Source organism: Rhinoraja longicauda, chromosome 34 (assembly GCF_053455715.1).
Source record: "Rhinoraja longicauda isolate Sanriku21f chromosome 34, sRhiLon1.1, whole genome shotgun sequence".
Lineage (NCBI taxonomy): Eukaryota > Metazoa > Chordata > Chondrichthyes > Rajiformes > Arhynchobatidae > Rhinoraja > Rhinoraja longicauda.
This window is the reverse complement of record NC_135986.1, coordinates 7,382,215-7,400,680: the sequence shown is the minus strand read 5'-3', so window position 1 is coordinate 7,400,680 and position 18,466 is coordinate 7,382,215. Positions and strand designations below refer to the sequence as shown.

At 47.8% G+C, this 18,466-nt stretch overlaps 1 protein-coding gene across 1 annotated transcript; it reads right to left on the bottom strand.

Moving 5' to 3' along the window:
• Positions 1 to 9,891: 9,891 nt before the first annotated feature.
• On the bottom strand, positions 9,892 to 11,684 carry LOC144609309 (putative G-protein coupled receptor 139). The gene is made up of 2 exons (XM_078427740.1): positions 11,597 to 11,684; positions 9,892 to 10,784 (listed from the first exon to the last, which is right to left on the bottom strand). Exons 1-2 carry the CDS (start codon positions 11,682 to 11,684, stop codon positions 9,892 to 9,894), a joined length of 981 nt encoding a protein of 326 aa, XP_078283866.1.
• Between the last annotated feature and the right edge of the window lie 6,782 nt (positions 11,685 to 18,466).

Here is an 18,466-nt window from a genome sequence, read left to right as displayed (position 1 = left end):
AGTGAGAAATTAGTGTTTCGAGTGACAGGGTTGAAGACAGAGCAGGAACCGGTATGGGTTTTTTTAAGAGATAGGCGTGGAAACGTCTGTACGGAGTTTGTACGTTCTCCCCGTGACCTGCGTCGGTTTTCTCCGAGATCTTCGGTTTCCTCCCACACTCCAAAGACGTACAGGTTTGTAGGTTAATTGACTGGGTAAATGTAAACAATGTCCCTATTGTGTGTAGGATGGTCTTAATGTGCGTGGATCGCTGGGCGGCGCGGACTCGGTGGGCCGAAGGGCCTGTTTCCGCGCTGTGTCTCAAAAGAAAAAGAAAAAAAAAGAAACATCCCGTTTGGCCCATCTAGTCCTGGCCGACCAGCGATCCCTGTACACGAGCACAATCGTACACAACTTACAATTTTACCGAAGCCAATTAATCTACAAACCTTCGAACTTGTCCGAGGAAACCGGAGAAAACCCATGCAGGTCACAGGGAGTGCAGGAAGAAACTGTCTATACTCGTGTATATACAGTCTAGACTATCTATACTCGTCTCTACACATTTTAACCTAGGCCACTGCTTATAGTTTCCTTTATCATTGTTACTTTTTTTGCATATTTTTCATTCATTTGTTCTCTATTTCTCTACATCACCGTCTATACCTCTCGTTTCCCTTCCCCCTAACTCGCAGTCCGAAGAAGGATCTCGACTCGAAATGTCAGCTATTCCTTTTCTCCGGAGATGGTGTCTGACCCGTTGAATTACTCCAGCTGCTTGTGACTATCTTCGGTCACAGGGAGAATGCACACAATCTGGACAGAGAGCACCCACAGTCTGGATCGAACCCAGTAGACTAAAAATGCTGGAGTAACTCAGCGGGGCAGGCAACATCTCTGGAGAGAAAGAATGAGTGGTGTTTCGGGTCAAGACCCTTCTTCAGACTGAGAGGCAGGGGAGAGGGAGACTAGAAATATGGAAGGGTAGGGTGTGAAAACTACGATGAGAGGGGATCTTATCGAAACATATAAGATTATTAAGGGGTTGGACACGTTAGAGGCAGGAAACATGTTCCCAATGTTGGGGGACTCCAGAACCAGGGGCCACAGTTTAAGAATAAGGGCTAGGCCATTTAGAATGGAGATGAGGAAAAACTTTTTCAGTCAGAGAGTTGTGAATCTGTGGAATTCTCTGCCTTAGAAGGCAGTGGAGGCCAATTCACTGAATGCATTCAAGAGAGAGCTAGATAGAGCTCTTAAGGATAGCGGAATCAGGGGGTATGGGGAGAAGGCAGGAACGGGGTACCGATTGAGAATGATCAGCCATAATCACATGGAATGGCGGTGCTGGCTCGAAGGGCCGAATGGCCTAATCCTCCACCTATTGTCTATAGTCTAAAACGATCTATCAAAGCAGGTGATGCCAGTTATCTGGCGCTGTAAGGCATCAACTCTCCCGCTGCGTGACCGTGTCACCAAGGTGTACTACGGCTTGAATTATGTGTTCCTGTTACCTAGAAGGCCCAGAACAAAGTGGAGAGCTGGTGAGATCGTATCTGCTGCTGATGTGGGCCAACTGAAGCAGATCCAGGTCACTTCTGGGGGAAGAGATGATTCACACCATAACCAACCTGCTGAAGCGTTTTATTAAGTGCTACCAGGCAATCATTATTGAGGCAGGTATCCATGCTCTAAGTGTGGTTTAGTTTAGAAATACGGTATGGACACAGGCCCTTCGGTCCACCAACTCCACACTAACCATCGATCACCCCTTCACACTGGTTCTACGTAACCCACTTTTGCATCCAGTCCTTACACGCTATGGGGAGATTTTACAGAGGGCCAATTAACCTTTCAACCCGCACGCCTTTGGGACGAGGGATCAAACCGGAGTACCCCGTGGTAACCCACGTGTTCAGAGGGACAACGTGCAGACTCCACACATACACACAGACAGACGGCACCTGAGGTCAGGGTGAAACCCAGGTCGCTGGTGCGGTGAGGCAGCGGCTCTACCAGCTGCGCCACTCTGCTGCCAACCCCTCTTCTTGGGAACCAAAACGATAGATACCCTTTGCAAGCAAATGGGAACCACAGACTGTAGAAGCGACAGGTTGCAAATGTCCCTGAATACAGCAGCCAGTTGATCCGCAAAGGGCTTCAGCGCTCGGGGAGGTACACTCTCTGGGCCGGACTCTTTGCGTGCATTCACCCTCCTGAACGTTGCTCTGACGTGGTGTCAGACACCGATATCACGGTGTCAGGGGCAGTGGGGCATTCTGGAGTCATAGCTTCATACAGCACGGAAAATTGCCCACACCGACCAACATGCCCCATGTAGTTTCGTCCCACCTCCCTGCGTTTGTACCATATCCCTCTAAACCTGTCCTAATTATGTATCTGTCTAAATGTGTCTGAAACGTTGTAATAGTACCTGCCTCAACTACCTCCTCCGGCAGCTCGTTGATCAGCCACCACCCTTTATGTGAAAAAAGTTACCCTACAGGTTCCAATTAAAACTTTTCTCACTAACCTGAAACCTAAATCCTCTGGTTCTCGGTTCACCTGCACTGGGTAAGAGACTCTGCGTCTACCATATCTATTCCTCTCATGATTTTATCCACCTCTATAAGGAATGGAGCCCCATCCTGCTAAACCTCTACCTCTAGCCCACGCCCTCGAGTAATGGCAACTTCCTCGTAAATATTCTCTGCATCCCTTCCAGATTGATAACATTTTCCTACAACTTCGTGGCCATAACTGAACACAATGTTCTTTATGCAGCCTCATCAACGTCTTATAATAATAATAATAATAATAATAATAAGCATTTAATTTATATAGCGCCTTTCCAGAAGCTCGAAGCGCTTTACAAAAACAATCATAACATAAAAACAAACAGACAAACTATCCTAACGGAGAAGCGGCGAATAAACAGCGCCAGCGTCCTCTCACGTCAGGGTCCGGCAGTAGACAACAAAAAGCACAGGACACACAGATACAATTTTTACACAAACAACCATCACAGTGATTGCTCTAGGCACACCCTCACTGCGATGGAAGGCAAAGAAAAGTCTTATCTCCTCCTCATTCTTCTCCCGTGGTGCCACGAGGTGATCGAGGCTCCCAACTTTTTGAAGCCCCCACCGGGCGATGGAAAGTCCCGGGGCCAAGGCGAGGAGGCCGATGAAGGTCCTGAGCCCCCACCGGGCGATGGAAAGTCCCAGGGCCGAGCCAAGCCGAGCAGGCCGATGGAGGTCCTGAGCCCCCACCGGGCGATGGAAAGTCCCAGGGCCGAGCCGAGCAGGCCGATGAAGGTCCTGAGCCCCCACCGGGCGATGGAAAGTGCTGCGGCCGAGCCACGCAGGGCGATGAAGGGCCTGCGAGCGGGTCGATCGTACCTCGCGCTTCGGGGCGGTCGAAGCTACTACGGCTGGAGCTCCCGAAAGCCGGTCGCCAGCCAGGGACCTGCGAGCTCCCGATGTTGCGGTCTGCAGGGCCCACGGCCGTAGCCCCCGAGATGGTAAGTCCAGGCCCTGCGACCGGAGTCTTCAAGGTCGATCCCAGCTGGAGGCCGCCGACTCCACGATGTTAGGCCGTAGCGCGAACGGAGATACGACACGGTAAAGGTCGCATCTCCGTTGAGGAGGAGATTAGAAAAAAGGTATTAGAACAAAACGTACATTAAACGATGACAATAGACAAAAAAACAAAAAAAGACTGAGAGACTGCCGGTGAGCCGCAGCTGCAGAACACAGCCAGTTATAGAACTGCAACATGACCTCTCCTCTGTTATGTCCAGCATTCTGACTGATGAAGGCAATTGTGCCAAAAGCTGTTTGACAACTCCATCTAATTGTGGTGCGACTTTCAACGAACTATGTACCTGCACTACAAGATCCCTCTGCTCTCCAACACTCCCCAGAGCCCTGACGTTCACCGTGGCGGTCAGACTGCTGTCCATGTTAGAATTCCCAAAATGAAACACCTCACACCTCAGAATTACATTGCATTAATCACTCTTCAGCCCACCTGACCAACCGTTCAAGATGCTGCTGCGGTTTTTTACAACCATCTTCACTATCTTACAATTTGATGTCAATAAATAGTTCCTTGTTTTTGTTTATTTTGAGTGAGAGTTTTCTTTGCATCAATGTTCAAATGGGTGTTCTGTCTCTTATCTGTAATTTGACTCATTAACGTCCATGATTTAACCAACTGTAGTGGTGCCATTGGCGAATAGAGATGGCATTGGAGCCATGTTTGGCCGCCGATTCAGGGGTGTAAGGAGAGTAGAGCAGGAAGATAAGCACACTGCCCTGAGGTGGACCTGTGTTGATGGTCAGTGAGGAGGAGACGTTGAAACTGATCCACACAGATTGAAGATAGGCATAAAATCTGGAGTAACCCAGCAGGACAGGCAGCGTCTCTGGATAGAAGGAATGGGTGCCGTTTCGATTCTAGACCCTTCATAATGAGAGTCAGGGGAAAGTGAAACGAGAGATCAAAGGGGACGAAGATGGAGTAACATGTGGAATAGATCATTGGTAGCTGCGGGGAGTTGACAACGAGGTATGATTGTTCTTCTGCAACGTCAGGAGGACAATCAGACTGGTCGGAGCACTAGGATTTGGAGGGATGGAGAGAAAGAGAAAGCAATGGTTACCTTTAATTTATTCACCAATACTCTCCTCCGCCGAGCAGAGCTGGTCCTTACCGTCGACAATATCTCATTCGACTCCTCCCACTTCCTCCAAATCGAAGGCATAGCTATGGGTACTCGCATGGGCCCTAGCTATGCCTGCCTCTTTGTAGGGTACGTCGAACAAACCCTGTTTCCGGGGTACACTGGCCTTATCACAGAACTCTACCTCCGCTACATTGACGACTGCAATGTTGCTACCTCCTGTACCCTTGCAGAACTCACTGGCTTCAGCAACTTCACCACTAACTTCCATCTAGCTCTCAAATTTACTTGGATTATCTCCGGCATCTCCCGACAGCCTCCGGATCTCAGATTCTCCATCACAGGAGACAGACTATTAAGGCACATTTACTACAAACCCACTGACTCCCATAGCTATCTTGACTACACTTTTTCCCACCAAGTTTCCTGTAAAGACTCTATCCATTTCACCCAATTCCTCCGCCTACGCCGCATCTGCGCTCAGGATGAGGTGTTCCACACAAGGGCATCAGAGATGTCCTCATTCTTTATGAAACGGGGGTTCCCCTCTTCCATTTTAGACGAGGCTCTCACTAGGATCTCCTCAATATCCCGCAGCCCCGCTTTTGCTCCCCCTCCCCTATTCGTAACAAGGACAGAGTCCCCCTTCTTCTCACCTTCCGCCCAATTAGCCGTCCAATGCAAAATTTTATCCTCCAAAATTTTCGCCACCTCCCACGGGATCCCACTACTGGCCACCACTTCCCATCCCTACCCTTTCTGCGTTCCGCAGAGACCGTTCCCTCTGAAATTCCCTGGTCCACTCGTCCCTTTCCACCCAAACCACATCCTCCCCAGGTACATTCCACCGCAACCGCAGGAGATGCAACACCTGTCCCTTTACCTCCCCCCCCCGACTCCATCCAAGGACCCAAACAGTCTTTCTAGGTGAGGCTGAGGTTCACCTGCACCTCCTCCAACCTCATCTATTGCATCCGCTGTTCCAGGTGTCAACTTCTCCACATCGGCGAGACCAAGCGCAGGCTCGGCGATCTTTTCGCTGAACACCTCCGCTCAGCCTTAACTCCCTACCCGATCTCCCGGTGGCCCAGCACTTCAACTCCCCCTCCCGTTCCCAATCTAAACTTTCTGTCCTGGGCTCCTCCATTATCAGAGTGAAACACAGCGGAAATTGGAGGAACAGCACCTCATGTTTCGCTTGGGTAGTTTCCCCCCAGCGGTATGTACATTGACTTCTCTAACTTGAGATATTCCCTGTTTTCCTTCTCTATCCCCTCCCCTTCCCAGTGCTCCCACTATTCTTCCTGTCTCCGATTACATTCTATCTTTGTCCCCCCCTCCCCTGACATCAATCTGAAGAATGGTCTCGATCCGAAACGTCAGCCATTCCTTCTCTGCCGAGATGCTGCCTGACCCTCTAAGTAACCCCAGCATTTAGTTTCTACATCAGATAAGTCAATATGCATACCACTGGGTCGTAAGTTGCCCAAGCGAAATATAAGGTGCTGTTCCTCCAATTTGCATTGGACCTCACTCTGACAGTGGAGGAGTCCAGGACAGAAAGGTCAGTATGGGAATGTTTAGGGGTTAAAGTGTTTAACAAACGGGAGATCGTGTAAGTCTAGGCGGACTGAGCGGAAGTGTTCAGTGAAATGATCACCGAGCCTATGCTTGGCGTCGCCGATATGTCGGAGTCCACACCTGGAAAAAGCGGATACAGTAGATGAGGGAGGAGGGGATGCAAGTAAACCTCTGCCTCACTTCAAAGGACTGTTGGAGTCCTTGGACGGCATCTCGGCACGAGGTATAAGAACAGGTGTTGCATCAACTGCGGTTGCAGGAGAAGGTACCTGGGGAGGGAATGGTTTGCTGGGAAGGGACGATTTAACCAGGGAGTTTCAGAAGGAATGTTCACTGCCGAAAGAGAAAAAGGGTGGAGATGAGGAAATGTGACTCGTGGAGGGATCCCATTGGAGGTGGCGAAAATGTTGGCGGATTGTGTGCTGTATGCAACTGCTGATGGGGTGAAAGGTGAGGACGAGGGGGACTCTGTCCCTGTTGCGACTGGGGGGTGGGGGAGCAAGACTAGAGCTGCGGGGTACGAACGAGGCACGTGTGAGGCCTTCATCTATGATGGAATTGGGGAATCTCCGTTCCCTAAAGGATAATGACATCTCGAATGTCCTGGTATGGAACACTTAACCTTAGGTGCAGATGTGTCTTAGACGGAGGAATTGAAAGTAGGGGTTAGAGTCTTTGCAGGAGGCATAGTGGGAAGAAGTGTAGTCCAGATAGCTGTTGGAGTCGGTAGGTTCATACTATATGTCAGTTGATAGGATATCACCTGTGATGGGGACAGTGAGATCAAGAAACGGTAGGGAGATAGAAACACAGAACATAGAAACTAGGTGTAGGAGGAGGCTATTCGGCTATGCGAACCAGCACCTTCATTCATTGTGACGTTGCTGATTGTCCCCAATCAATAACCCGTGCCTGGCATCTCCCCATATCCCTTGATTCATCTAGACCCTAGAGCTCTATCTAAGTCTCTCTTAAATCCATCCAGTGATTTGGCTTCCACTGCCCTCTGTGGCAGAGAATTCAACAAGTTCACAACTCTCTGGTTGGAAACGTTTTTTCTCACCTCAGTTTTAAACGGCTTCCCCTTTATTCTAAGACTGTGTGTGGCCCCTGATTCTGGACTCGCACAACATTGGGAACATTTTTCCTGCATCTAGCTTGTCCAGTCTTATAATTTTATATGTTTCTATAAGATCCCCTCTCATCCTTCTAAACTCCAGTGAATACAAGCCTCGTCCTTTCAATCTTTCCTCATATGACAGTCCCGCCATCCCAGGGATCAATCCCAGGGATGTCGGGATCGTCCAAGTGAAGTTGAATGCAGTATGGAAATTAGTAGTGCAATTTGGAAAAATGAGTTGAGTGCAGTGCGGGAAATGTCCGTGAGTTCTTCATGGGTGCAGGAGGTGGCACCGATGCAGTCGTCAATGTAGCAGAGATGCAGTTCGGGGATAGGGCCAGTGTACGCCTCGAACAGTTATTGTTCGACGTACACTACAAAGAGCCAGGCATAACCGGGGCACACACGAGTGCCCATAGGTGTGCCTTGGATTTACAGGAAGTAGGAGGAATTGGAGGATAAATTGTTACGAGTAATGACCAGCTCCGCTAGGCGGAGGAGAGTGTTAGTACAGGGTAATTGGCTGGTTCTGCGGTCGAGGAAGAAACGGAGTGCCTTCAGGCCTTCCTGGTTAGGGATGGAGTTGTAGAATGACTGAACATCCATAGTAAAGCTGATGGAGTGGGGGCCTGGAAAAGGGAAGTAATTGAAGAGCCGAAGGGCATGTGAGGTAACTTGAAATGCGTTACAACGCCAGAGAGCCGGGTTCGATCCTGACAACGGGTGCTTGTCTGTACGGAGTTTGCACGTTCTCCCCGTGACCTGCGTGGGTTTCCTCCGAGATCTACGCTTTCCTCCCACACTCAAATGTTTTCAATTGATTGGCTTGGTATTAATGTAAAATTGTCCCTAGTGTGTGTAGGACTAGTGTTTTTGTGCGGGGATCGCTGGTCGGTGCGGACTCGGTGGGCCGAAGAGCTTCTTTCGATGTTGTGTCTCAAAACTAAACTAAACTAAACTAAACTAAACTAAACTAAACTAAACTAAACTAAACTAAACTAAACTAAACTAAACTAAACTAAACTAAACTATACTAAAGGCAAGTTTGCTGACGATGGCAAATTAGCTGACATTAAATATGGTTGTCCACAATTGCTAGATAACTTAGCTGCGGAATGGCCAGTGGAATTTAATGCAGATTAGTGCGAGGTGTTAGAGTTTGGGAGTCGGATGGTGTTGGAGCTTCACGGTGAAAGGCAGGACCCTGGGGACTGCGGTAGAACAGAGCGATCAAGGTGTGCACGTTCATAATACCATGAGAGCTATACGTAGGAGTGAAGTATTTTGGTAAACTGAGCTTCACCAGTCACGATATTGTGCATAGAGGTTGAGCATATTAAATTTGCAAAGATTTTGGTGCGGCCACATTTAGAGTACGGTGCTCACTTTGGTCACCCAGCTATAGGACAGACGTCATTAAGGTGGAAACCGTGCAGAGAAGATTCACGATTTGCCAGGACTCGAAGAAAAGAGCACTAGGGAGTGGTTCAGCAGGCAGGCATCTCATGGGAACGCAGACGGCACAAGCATGATCTGACATAAAACACCATAGGGAATATATAGGGTGAACCATCCAGGATTGGGAAATCAAAAAGTAGTGGACACTGGTTTAAGGCTGAAAATGAGAATGCCAGGATTTGAGAGGAAACTGCGGGATATCCCTTTCACTCAATGAGTGGTGGACGTACAGAGGGACCTATCAGAGTACCTAGTTATTGCAGGTAGAGTAATAGGTTTTCAAAGAAACGATGCCAGGTACATGGATAGGAGGGGTTTTGGGGAAGACGGGGCAAACGCGGACAGATGAGACTAATGTAGATGGGGCATTTTGGTCTGCATAGTTAAGGTGGACCGGGGAGATCTGCTTCCGTGCTGCATGACTTCATAACTGGAACCCAAAGTTCAAACCGTTAGATTGCAAGCTCCCCAAGCGGAATATGAAGTGCGGCGTCTGCAGTTTGCTTGTAGCCTCACTTTACCAAACGATGAGACAGAGGACAGAAGAGTCGGGATGGGAATGGGTAAATGAATGATAATGAGTGGTAAGTGGAGATCCAGCAGGCTTTGGCGGTCAGAGCGCTTTGCAGGAAAGGTGTACATGAACACATCACATGCAAAATGTGATATAAATACATTTACTTGTAAATAGGTTAAATTATGATGATTTGCATACTATGCGTAACACATACATCCACCATTGGCTTTAATTAAATAGCACAGACGGTTATAAGACCATGACACAACCGGTCTGCAGGGGGCGCACGATCCTTTACTCTGACACATACAGGTAGCCCGGTCCAGAAACACTCAGAGCCGGTCTCATTCATTCCCTTTACTCCCTGCTCCGGCAATCAGCTCGCATTGTTTCAGTCCCGAGACAGTTGATCGAAACATTCACCAAGACTACTTTATTGCATCATTCCCAGACCCACCAGTGTGTCTTTGTTTCAGCTCTTAATAGACGACGCTGCTGTGGTTACCTCGTTAACACATTCATTACAGATTAACATTTATTACATCAGATTTATTTTTGAACAATCTTAAGACATATTGCTAACGGATACTTGATTGCATTCTTCAGTTCGTCTCTGACCTTAGATTGAGTGAGCACATAAATAAACGTGTTCGTGCACGAACTCAGAATTTTAAGCATTTTCGCAGTTGAAATTGCAAAATACCTTGGGTTATCGTAGCTTTGGACTTGGTGTAAGTTGGCAATATGCGTGTAAATGAAGAAGCACACGTCCGTAAGCCACAGGAGGATGAAACTTCCGGACACACAGAAGAGTAAAATGATCGATTTCCTTCGACTCTGCATCTCCGGGTCCTCCTGTTTCTCGCCACCGGCGTGAGCGCGGAGCTTCCTGCGGACTCGGCTCGCCACCACGATGGATCTGACCGTCAGGATATTAAGCGTCACAATAACGAAAAATGGAACCAGAGGGGTTAAAATGGTGTGAATCCAGGAGAAAGCAAGCCACCCGGGGTGGGAAAAATATTCCGGCTTTTCCAAACATTCAATTGGCAGGTTTACATAAGAAGAATAAAATGCAAAGTAGTAGGGGATGTTCCGTAATAAGCTCACCACATACACTGTTGCTATCGCCACCCTGGCGATTCTAACCGTGCAGTACTTGGTCTTAAATCCCTGGCAACAAATGGCCACAAAGCGATCGAATGTAAACGCGACAGTTAACCAGACTGAGCAGTCCAGGGACACATATCCCATCACATTTTTTAGGGTGCATGCAACAGTGTGAGTGTAGTAGCCAAAAATCGCACCGTAAAGGTAACCTATCGCCACGTTGAAGAAGACGGCCGTTAGATCTGCTGTCGCCATCGCCACCAGATAGTGAGTGATGCACCGGGACAGTCCGCAATTTCCCCGTCCGATAACGATGATCGCCACTAAATTACCTGTGAAGAAATGAACACAGACGGCTTTTGAACCTGGTCACCAGATCCAAGGTGCTCTCCATGATGGTGGTCATGGTGCAGGCACTACCCCTACAGCTGTACTGCGGTATGACAGTCGCCCGCGCCAAATATCAATTCATCATGAAATGTGTACGAAGGAACTGCAGATGCTGGCTTAAACCGAAAATTGAAGGTGGGTTTGGGTGGTATGGGTTGAGATGAAGTAGCAGTGTCCAGCAGAGACACGGTACTAAAGGCCACCTTTGTGTGTGGGTGCTTCAGTCTCCGTGTATTCCGATAGAAAGACACATTAGACCCTGTGTTGCTGTCATCTCCATCCGGAATTAATACAGACTTCCGAAACCGTTCTAATAATTGTCAGAGTGATAGGCAAACAAAGGATTATAATGATGGCTTTTCAGTGGCATTAAAAGTGAGGATTTGCGTTCACGGAGCCCGCACTTTGTATAAAACTTCACCTCGGGAACCACGCAGGAACCGCGCACTGCGACCCTTTCTGAGCCACTCCGAGAGTTGCATCTCCCCCTCCCATCAGCGACCCTTTTCAGTTCCCCGTCGGCTTCGTGTGCCGACATTCCGCATCGTTTCCTCTCACTGACATGTACCAACAAAATATAAAATATGCAACTTCTTGAAGTAATTTCAGAGACATGCTGTTGACTTGTGTTTGCGTGGCGGATACATTAGATGGACAAACCCCGGGCAATCCTTCACTCTCCTGATCCGAAGGAACAGATGCAAAAATTCAACCTCTTAACGCTGTTAAATGGCAAGCGGATATAACGACTTACTGAGCAGTCCGACGACTGTGATGACGTAGGCAAAGTAATATTTGACACGGAGAAGGGTATCGATCCGGTAACGGTCACTAGACCACATCGCTGATATCGGTGGGAAATAAAGATGTGGCCTGTGCTCACAATGGTCTCAGGTAGATCGTCACCGCCAGTAGCTCAAGGTTCCCGGTCAGGTTTATTTATACCTCACGAAATTCTGATGTCGTCAATTACATTTCTCCCAGCTGCAAATTAATTCCGCTACTTATAAAGAGTGTGAAATTCTGTTTATCTGATATTGCTGAAGTACCTCTTGAGACTGTCCAAAGATTGTTTTGTACATCTGCCAACATCTTCTCAGCCTATTTTGTATCTAAGTTTTCAACATAATGGAAATAACTGACATATGAACCCCAGTGCTGCTCCCAGAACCTCTACCATCAATGCCCCAGTTCCCCATTCGTTCAGCCAGCACGCAAAGGTTTTAACGGTATCTCGGTAGGGCTAACAAAAATGAACCGAACCGAACCGAACCAAACTAAACCAAATCGAAACAGACCAGGAAAGGATGGGGGCTGTGGACAGATATGGCTCAGTTGTCTTGCAGCACAGGTTTAATAAATACCGGGATGGTTCCCGCTAAATTGGGATTGTTGGCGACAGAGGAGATTCACGAGGATGGTGCCACGATTGGAGGGTCTGAGCTACAGGTATAGACTGAGTAGGCTAGGACTCTATGCCTTGACGCGCATGAGGATTGGGGTGATCTTATAGAGTTGTATAAAATCATGAGAGGATTAGATCGTGTAGATACACAGAATGTTTTGCCCAGAGTAGGTGAATCGAGGACAAGAGGACGTCGGTTTAAGGTGAAGGAGAAAAGATTTAGTTTGAAGCCAAGGGACACATTTTTTCAACGAAAGGGTAGTGGGTGTATGAAACAAGCGTCAAGAGGAGGTAGTTGAGGCAGGGACTATCCCAATATTGAAGAAACTGCTAGACAGGTACAAGGATCGGAAAGGCTGAGAGGAATATGGACCACACTCGGGCAGGTGAGACTAGTGTAGCTGGGACTTGTTGGCCGGTGTGGGACAAAGAAACTGTTTATATATTGTATCACTCTATGACCCAATGACTCCAATCACCAATTAATCCAATCACCCTCCAACACCAGCACGTGTTTAATATAGACTGGGATAGTTCCAGATAAATTGGAATTGAAATATTTCGGTTCCGGGGCTGGTGTTATGTGCCCTTCCACAGGTCTCGGTGAACTTTGACCTGTATGTGGGTTCAGGAATAAATTGGAAATGCAAATGATATGTTGGCCACTTTTACAGCAAGCGTTTCTGAGCTCAACGTTCAAATGTTTTGCATTACTTTTTGGGCACGTAAAATATTGCACCAGGATACTGGGCCCCACGTCCACCCTGTTCTGTTTGACAGGGTCATGGTTGATCAGCTTCTTTAACCTCCTGTTTCCGCATCCTCCCCATCTCCACTGAGACCTCGTTGGCATTAAAGTACTTGTATTTGTCACTTGTCGTTGTATATTTAATGGCCCGTTTCCACTGCCTTTTGATAGAGAATTCTACCGTGACAACATCCTCTGGAGGAAGAACTGTCTCCCGATCTTGGTTAACGATAGGAGCAGAATTAGGCCATTCGGCCCATCAAGTCTGTTCCGCCATTCCAACACGGATTTGCCACTCCCTCTTTACCCCTTTCTCCTCGCTTCTCCCCATAATACCTGGAACCCGTACCCATCAAGAATCTATCTATCTCCGCCTTAAAAACATCTATTGACGTCCTCCACTGCCTTTGTGCCAAATATTTCCAGAGATTCATCATCCTCCAACCAAATAAATATATACGTATATAGGTCTGAAGAAGGGTCCCAACCCGACACTTCAACTATTCCTTCTATCTAAAGATGCTGCCTATTCCGCCGATTCAGCTTTTTGTGTCTATCTTCGGTGTAAACAAACATCTGCTGTTGCTTGCCACCCACACACACACACACACACACACACACATTTATATATATATATATACACACACACACACACACACACACACACACACACACACACACACACACACACACACACATATGTATATACACATATATATATACATATATATATATATATGACAGGACACATATATATATGTGTGTGTGTGTGTGTGTGTGTGTGTGTGTGTGTGTGTGTGTGTGTGTGTGTGTGTGTGTGTGTGTGTGTGTGTGTGTGTGTGTGTGTGTGTGTGTGTATGTGTGTGTGTGTGTGTGTGTGTGTGTGTGTGTGTGTGTGTGTGTGTTTTCTATGTGTAGATGCTCGTTAGTGAAGTCAATCTTGGACTGTGCAAACACTACACAGACAGCGCCCAAGGTCAGGATCCAAATCGCGTCGCGGGCGCCGTGAGGAAGCAATTCTACCGGTTCCACTCCTCTGCTGTCCTGTGTACAAGCTATATTGTGAGACTGGAGTGCAAGCTGTGGGGTGGATTGGTCCCAGAGGTTGCTGCTGGCGATTCCCCTTCGTTTGTTGGGAATTTGAGGACAGCGCTCAGAGGTCCACTGCCCGCCATGTCCAAGCCCCTCTCTGTCAGCGGACCGTTGGACAAACGGCGGTGTGGAACCGATCAGCTCTGCAGAGGGTTGTGGAAAGGGGGCTACAAATGGGAGGATCATTGCAAAGAGTGACGGAGGGAGGGGCTGGGGTTGTGGATGTGAGTGTTACCTGGAACTAAAACATTGAATGGCGTTTCCACAGGAGCAAGGATATCGTGGAAAAGCTGCACAACGCCTTGGTTAGACCCCATCTGAGGTTCTGAATGCAAGTTTGACCTCGGTGTCTGATGAAGGGAGTTCTCGACATGCCGAGAATGCAGCAAGTGCCAAGTCCTTGATGAAGTAAATGATAAAATGTTGAACAATGCATGACGGCACAGCGTTTGCCAGAGGTTAAAGCGTTCAAGCTCACAGTGTCGGAGGGGGAGCAGGAGGAGCAGTCCATGTATTCAAAGACCTGACCCACCCACCGAGTCCTTCTTTCTTTCCCTGCTCCCATTGCGAGAATGGTACAGAGTTTGGAAACACGTACCACCAGACTCAAGAACAGCTTCCAGGTTTCTAATCGATGCTTCTATAATCCAGGGTACTGTACGATATCACATTGAGGACATTGGTCTTTGGCTTTGGTTCTTCCATACGCTGGGATACAGTCCGATGCATCTTTACTCCGTTTTGGACATTAGACTCTGTCTGTGGAACTGATGTGCAACATGCTAAGAACTGCTTGATTAGTTAATTAATTGATTTGGACACGTGACGGGAGTTATGGAGAGAAGGCAGGAGAATGAGGTTCAGAGGGAATGATAGATCAACCTTGATTGAATACCAGAGTAGATTCGATGGGCCGTATGGCCTGATTCTGCTTATTTCACGTATGAATTTATGAGCTATTTTCTGCACTCTATATTTTCGAACCGAACCGAACCGAACCAAACTAAACCAAACCGATACAAACCAGGAAGGGATGGGGCTGTGGTTCAGTTGTATTGCAGCACGGGTTTAATAAATACCGGGATGGTTCCCGTTAAATTGGAATTTTTGCCGGCAGAGAAGATTCACGAGGATGGTGCCACGATTGGAGGGTCTGAGCTACAGGTATAGAGTGAGTAGGCTAGGACTCTATGCCGCGAAGCGCAGGAGGATGGGGTGATCTTATAGAGTTGCATAAAATCATGAGAGGAATAGATCGTGTAGATTCACAGAATCCTTTGCCCAGAGTAGGCGAATCGAGGACAAGAGGACATTGGTTTATGGTGAAGGAGGAAAGCTTTTGTAGGAATCTAAGGGACACATTTTTTCAAAGAAAGGGCAGTGGGTGTATGAAACAAGCGTCCAGAGTAGGTAGTTGAGACAGAGACTATCCCAATAGTGAAGAAACTGTCAGACAGGTACAAGGATCGGACAGGCTGAGAGGAATATGGACCACACTCGGGCAGGTGGGACTAGTGTAGCTGGGACTTGTTGGCCGGTGTGGGCCAAAGGAACTGTTTATACATTGTATCACTCTATGATCCAATGACTCTAAACGACAAATTAATCCAATCATCCTCCCAACACCAGCACGTGTTTAATATAGACTGGGATAGTTCCAGATAAATTGGGATTGAAATATTTCGGTTCCGGGGCTGGTGTTATGTGCCTTTCCACAGGTATCGGTGAACTTTGAACTGTATGTAGGTTCAGGAATAAATTGGAAATGCAAATGATATGTTGGCCACTTTTACAGCAAGCGTTTCTGAGCTCAATGTTCAAATGTTTTGCATTAATTATATGGGCACGTAAAATATTGCACCAGGATATTGGGCCCCACGTCCATCATGTTCTGTTTGACAGGGTCATGGTTGATCATCTTCTTTAACCTCCTGTTTCCGCAAATTTCCATTGAGCCCTTGTTTGCATTAAAGTACTTGTATTTGTCACATGTCGTTGTATATTTAATGGGCTGTTTCCACTGGCTTGTGATAGAGAATTCTACCGCGACTCCATCCCCTGGACGAAGAACTGTTTCCCGATCTTGGTTAATGATAGGAGCAGAATTAGGCCATTTGGCCCATCGTCTGTTCCGCCGTTCAATTATGGCCGATCTGCCACTCCCTCCTAACCCATTTCTCCTGCCTTCTCCCCATAACATCTGGAACCCGTACCCATAAAGAATCTATCTATCTCTGCTTAAAATATCTATTGACGTCCTCCACTGCCTTCTGTGGCAAATATTTCCAGAGATTCAACACCTTTCAACTAAATAAATTCTTCCTTATCTCCTTCCTAAAGAAACGTCCTTTAATTCTGGGCCATGGCCTCTCGTCCTGGATTCTCCCACAAGTGGGAACATTATCTCCACGGCTACCCTATCCAAGCCTTTGAGGTTCTCGATGGACTACCTCGTACTGCCAGTGGCCATGGTCTTGATCTCGTCATCCACTGGCGCCATCCTCCCCGGGTCCATTTCACCTAATGCTGTTAGACATATACAGGATTTCACGATGTCCCTTCTCATTCCCTCGTACTCCAGTCAATATATTTCAAGTCGAACTAATCTCTCCCCATACCACAGACCCGTCGTCGCATCAGTCCATTGAATGAGCACTTGCTGCATTCTCGCCATGTCGAGAACCCCCTTCATCAGACACAGATGTCACAGTTGCATTAACAACCTCAGATGGGGTCTAACCAAGGCGTTGTGCAACATTTCCACGATATCCTTGCTCCTGTGGAAACACCATTCAATGTTTTAATTCCAGGTAACACTCATATCCAGAACCCCTGCCCCTCCCTCCGTCCCTCCTTCCAACGATCCTCACATTTGTATCCCCCTTGGCACAACCCTCTCCAGAGCTGAGCGGTTCCACGCCGCCGGTTGTCCAACGGTCCGCTGACAGAGAGAGGCTTGGATATGGCGGGAAGTGGACCTCTGAGCGCTGTCCTCAAATTTCCAACAAACGAGGGGGAATCGCCAGCAGCAATCTCTGGGACCTATCCACCCCACAGCTTGCACTCCACACTCACAATATAGCTTCTACACAGGGCAGCAGAGGAGTGGAACCGGTAGAATTGCTTCCTCACGCGACGCGGTTTCGATCCTGAACTTGGGCCCAGTCTGTGTAGTGTTTGCACAGTCCGAGATTGACTTCACTAACGAGCATCTACACATAGAAAACACACACACACACACACACACACACACACACACACACACACACACACACACACACATACACACACACACACACACACACACACACATATATATATATGTCTGAAGAAGGGTCTCAACCCGACACGTCACCTATTCTTTCTATCCAGAGATGCTGCCTCCTCCGCCTGTTCAGCGTTTTGTGTCTATCTTCGGTGGAAACCAACATCTGCAGTTGCTTCCCACACACACAAACATGCACACACACGTACACACACACACACACACACACACACACGCACGCACACACACAAACACACACACACACACACACACGCACGCACACACACACGCACACACACACACGCACACACGCACACACGCACACACACACACACGTGCACGCACACACACACACATGCACACACACATGTGTATATCAATGTGTGTATATATATATATATATATGTATATATAAAACATAGCACAAAAAGTAAGGACATTTGTGTTTGGTAGATTATTTCTTTGTTGTAACAATGCTTCTTGGCAATAAATCTTATACCGTTGGAAAGCCTGTTTATTTCCCTTTTAAATGGTGTCACATTTGTAAGGAACATGCATTTATGGGATGAGCAGCAGAGCTGAGTATATGGGTTGCGCCCATGAAAAATTTGCCAAATCTTCTCTGCCAATGCCAAACAGCTTATTCTGCTGTTGCTTTTGACTCTTGTTTTGAGCTTCTGGTACCCCCAGGTGCTGACAATCAGGTGCCTGATTGGCACCTGATTGGCAGTATCTGTGAGCATGGGCCCTGCTACAGTGGTCAGTAGGTGTCTGCTCCAAGAATCGGCATACCACGTTTGACTGATCTGGATAGGGCCCGTGCGATAGGGCAACTTCAAGCTAGTGTTTCGCAAAACCAAGTTGCGGCATTATTTGGAGTGAACCCTAGTACCATTTCCAAAGTGAAGGCCAAGTTCCATATAACGGGGGATGTCAGAGACAGGCCGCGAAGTGGGCGTCCCAAGAAGACGCCACCCGAAGAAGACCGTTTCCTCACCCTGTCAGCACTTAGGAACCGTAGGCTGTCTTCTACAGATTTGCAGTCAAGGTTTGCAGGACGACATGGCCGACGGCTCTCTGCCCAGACAATTCGGAACAGACTGCATGCAGCCGA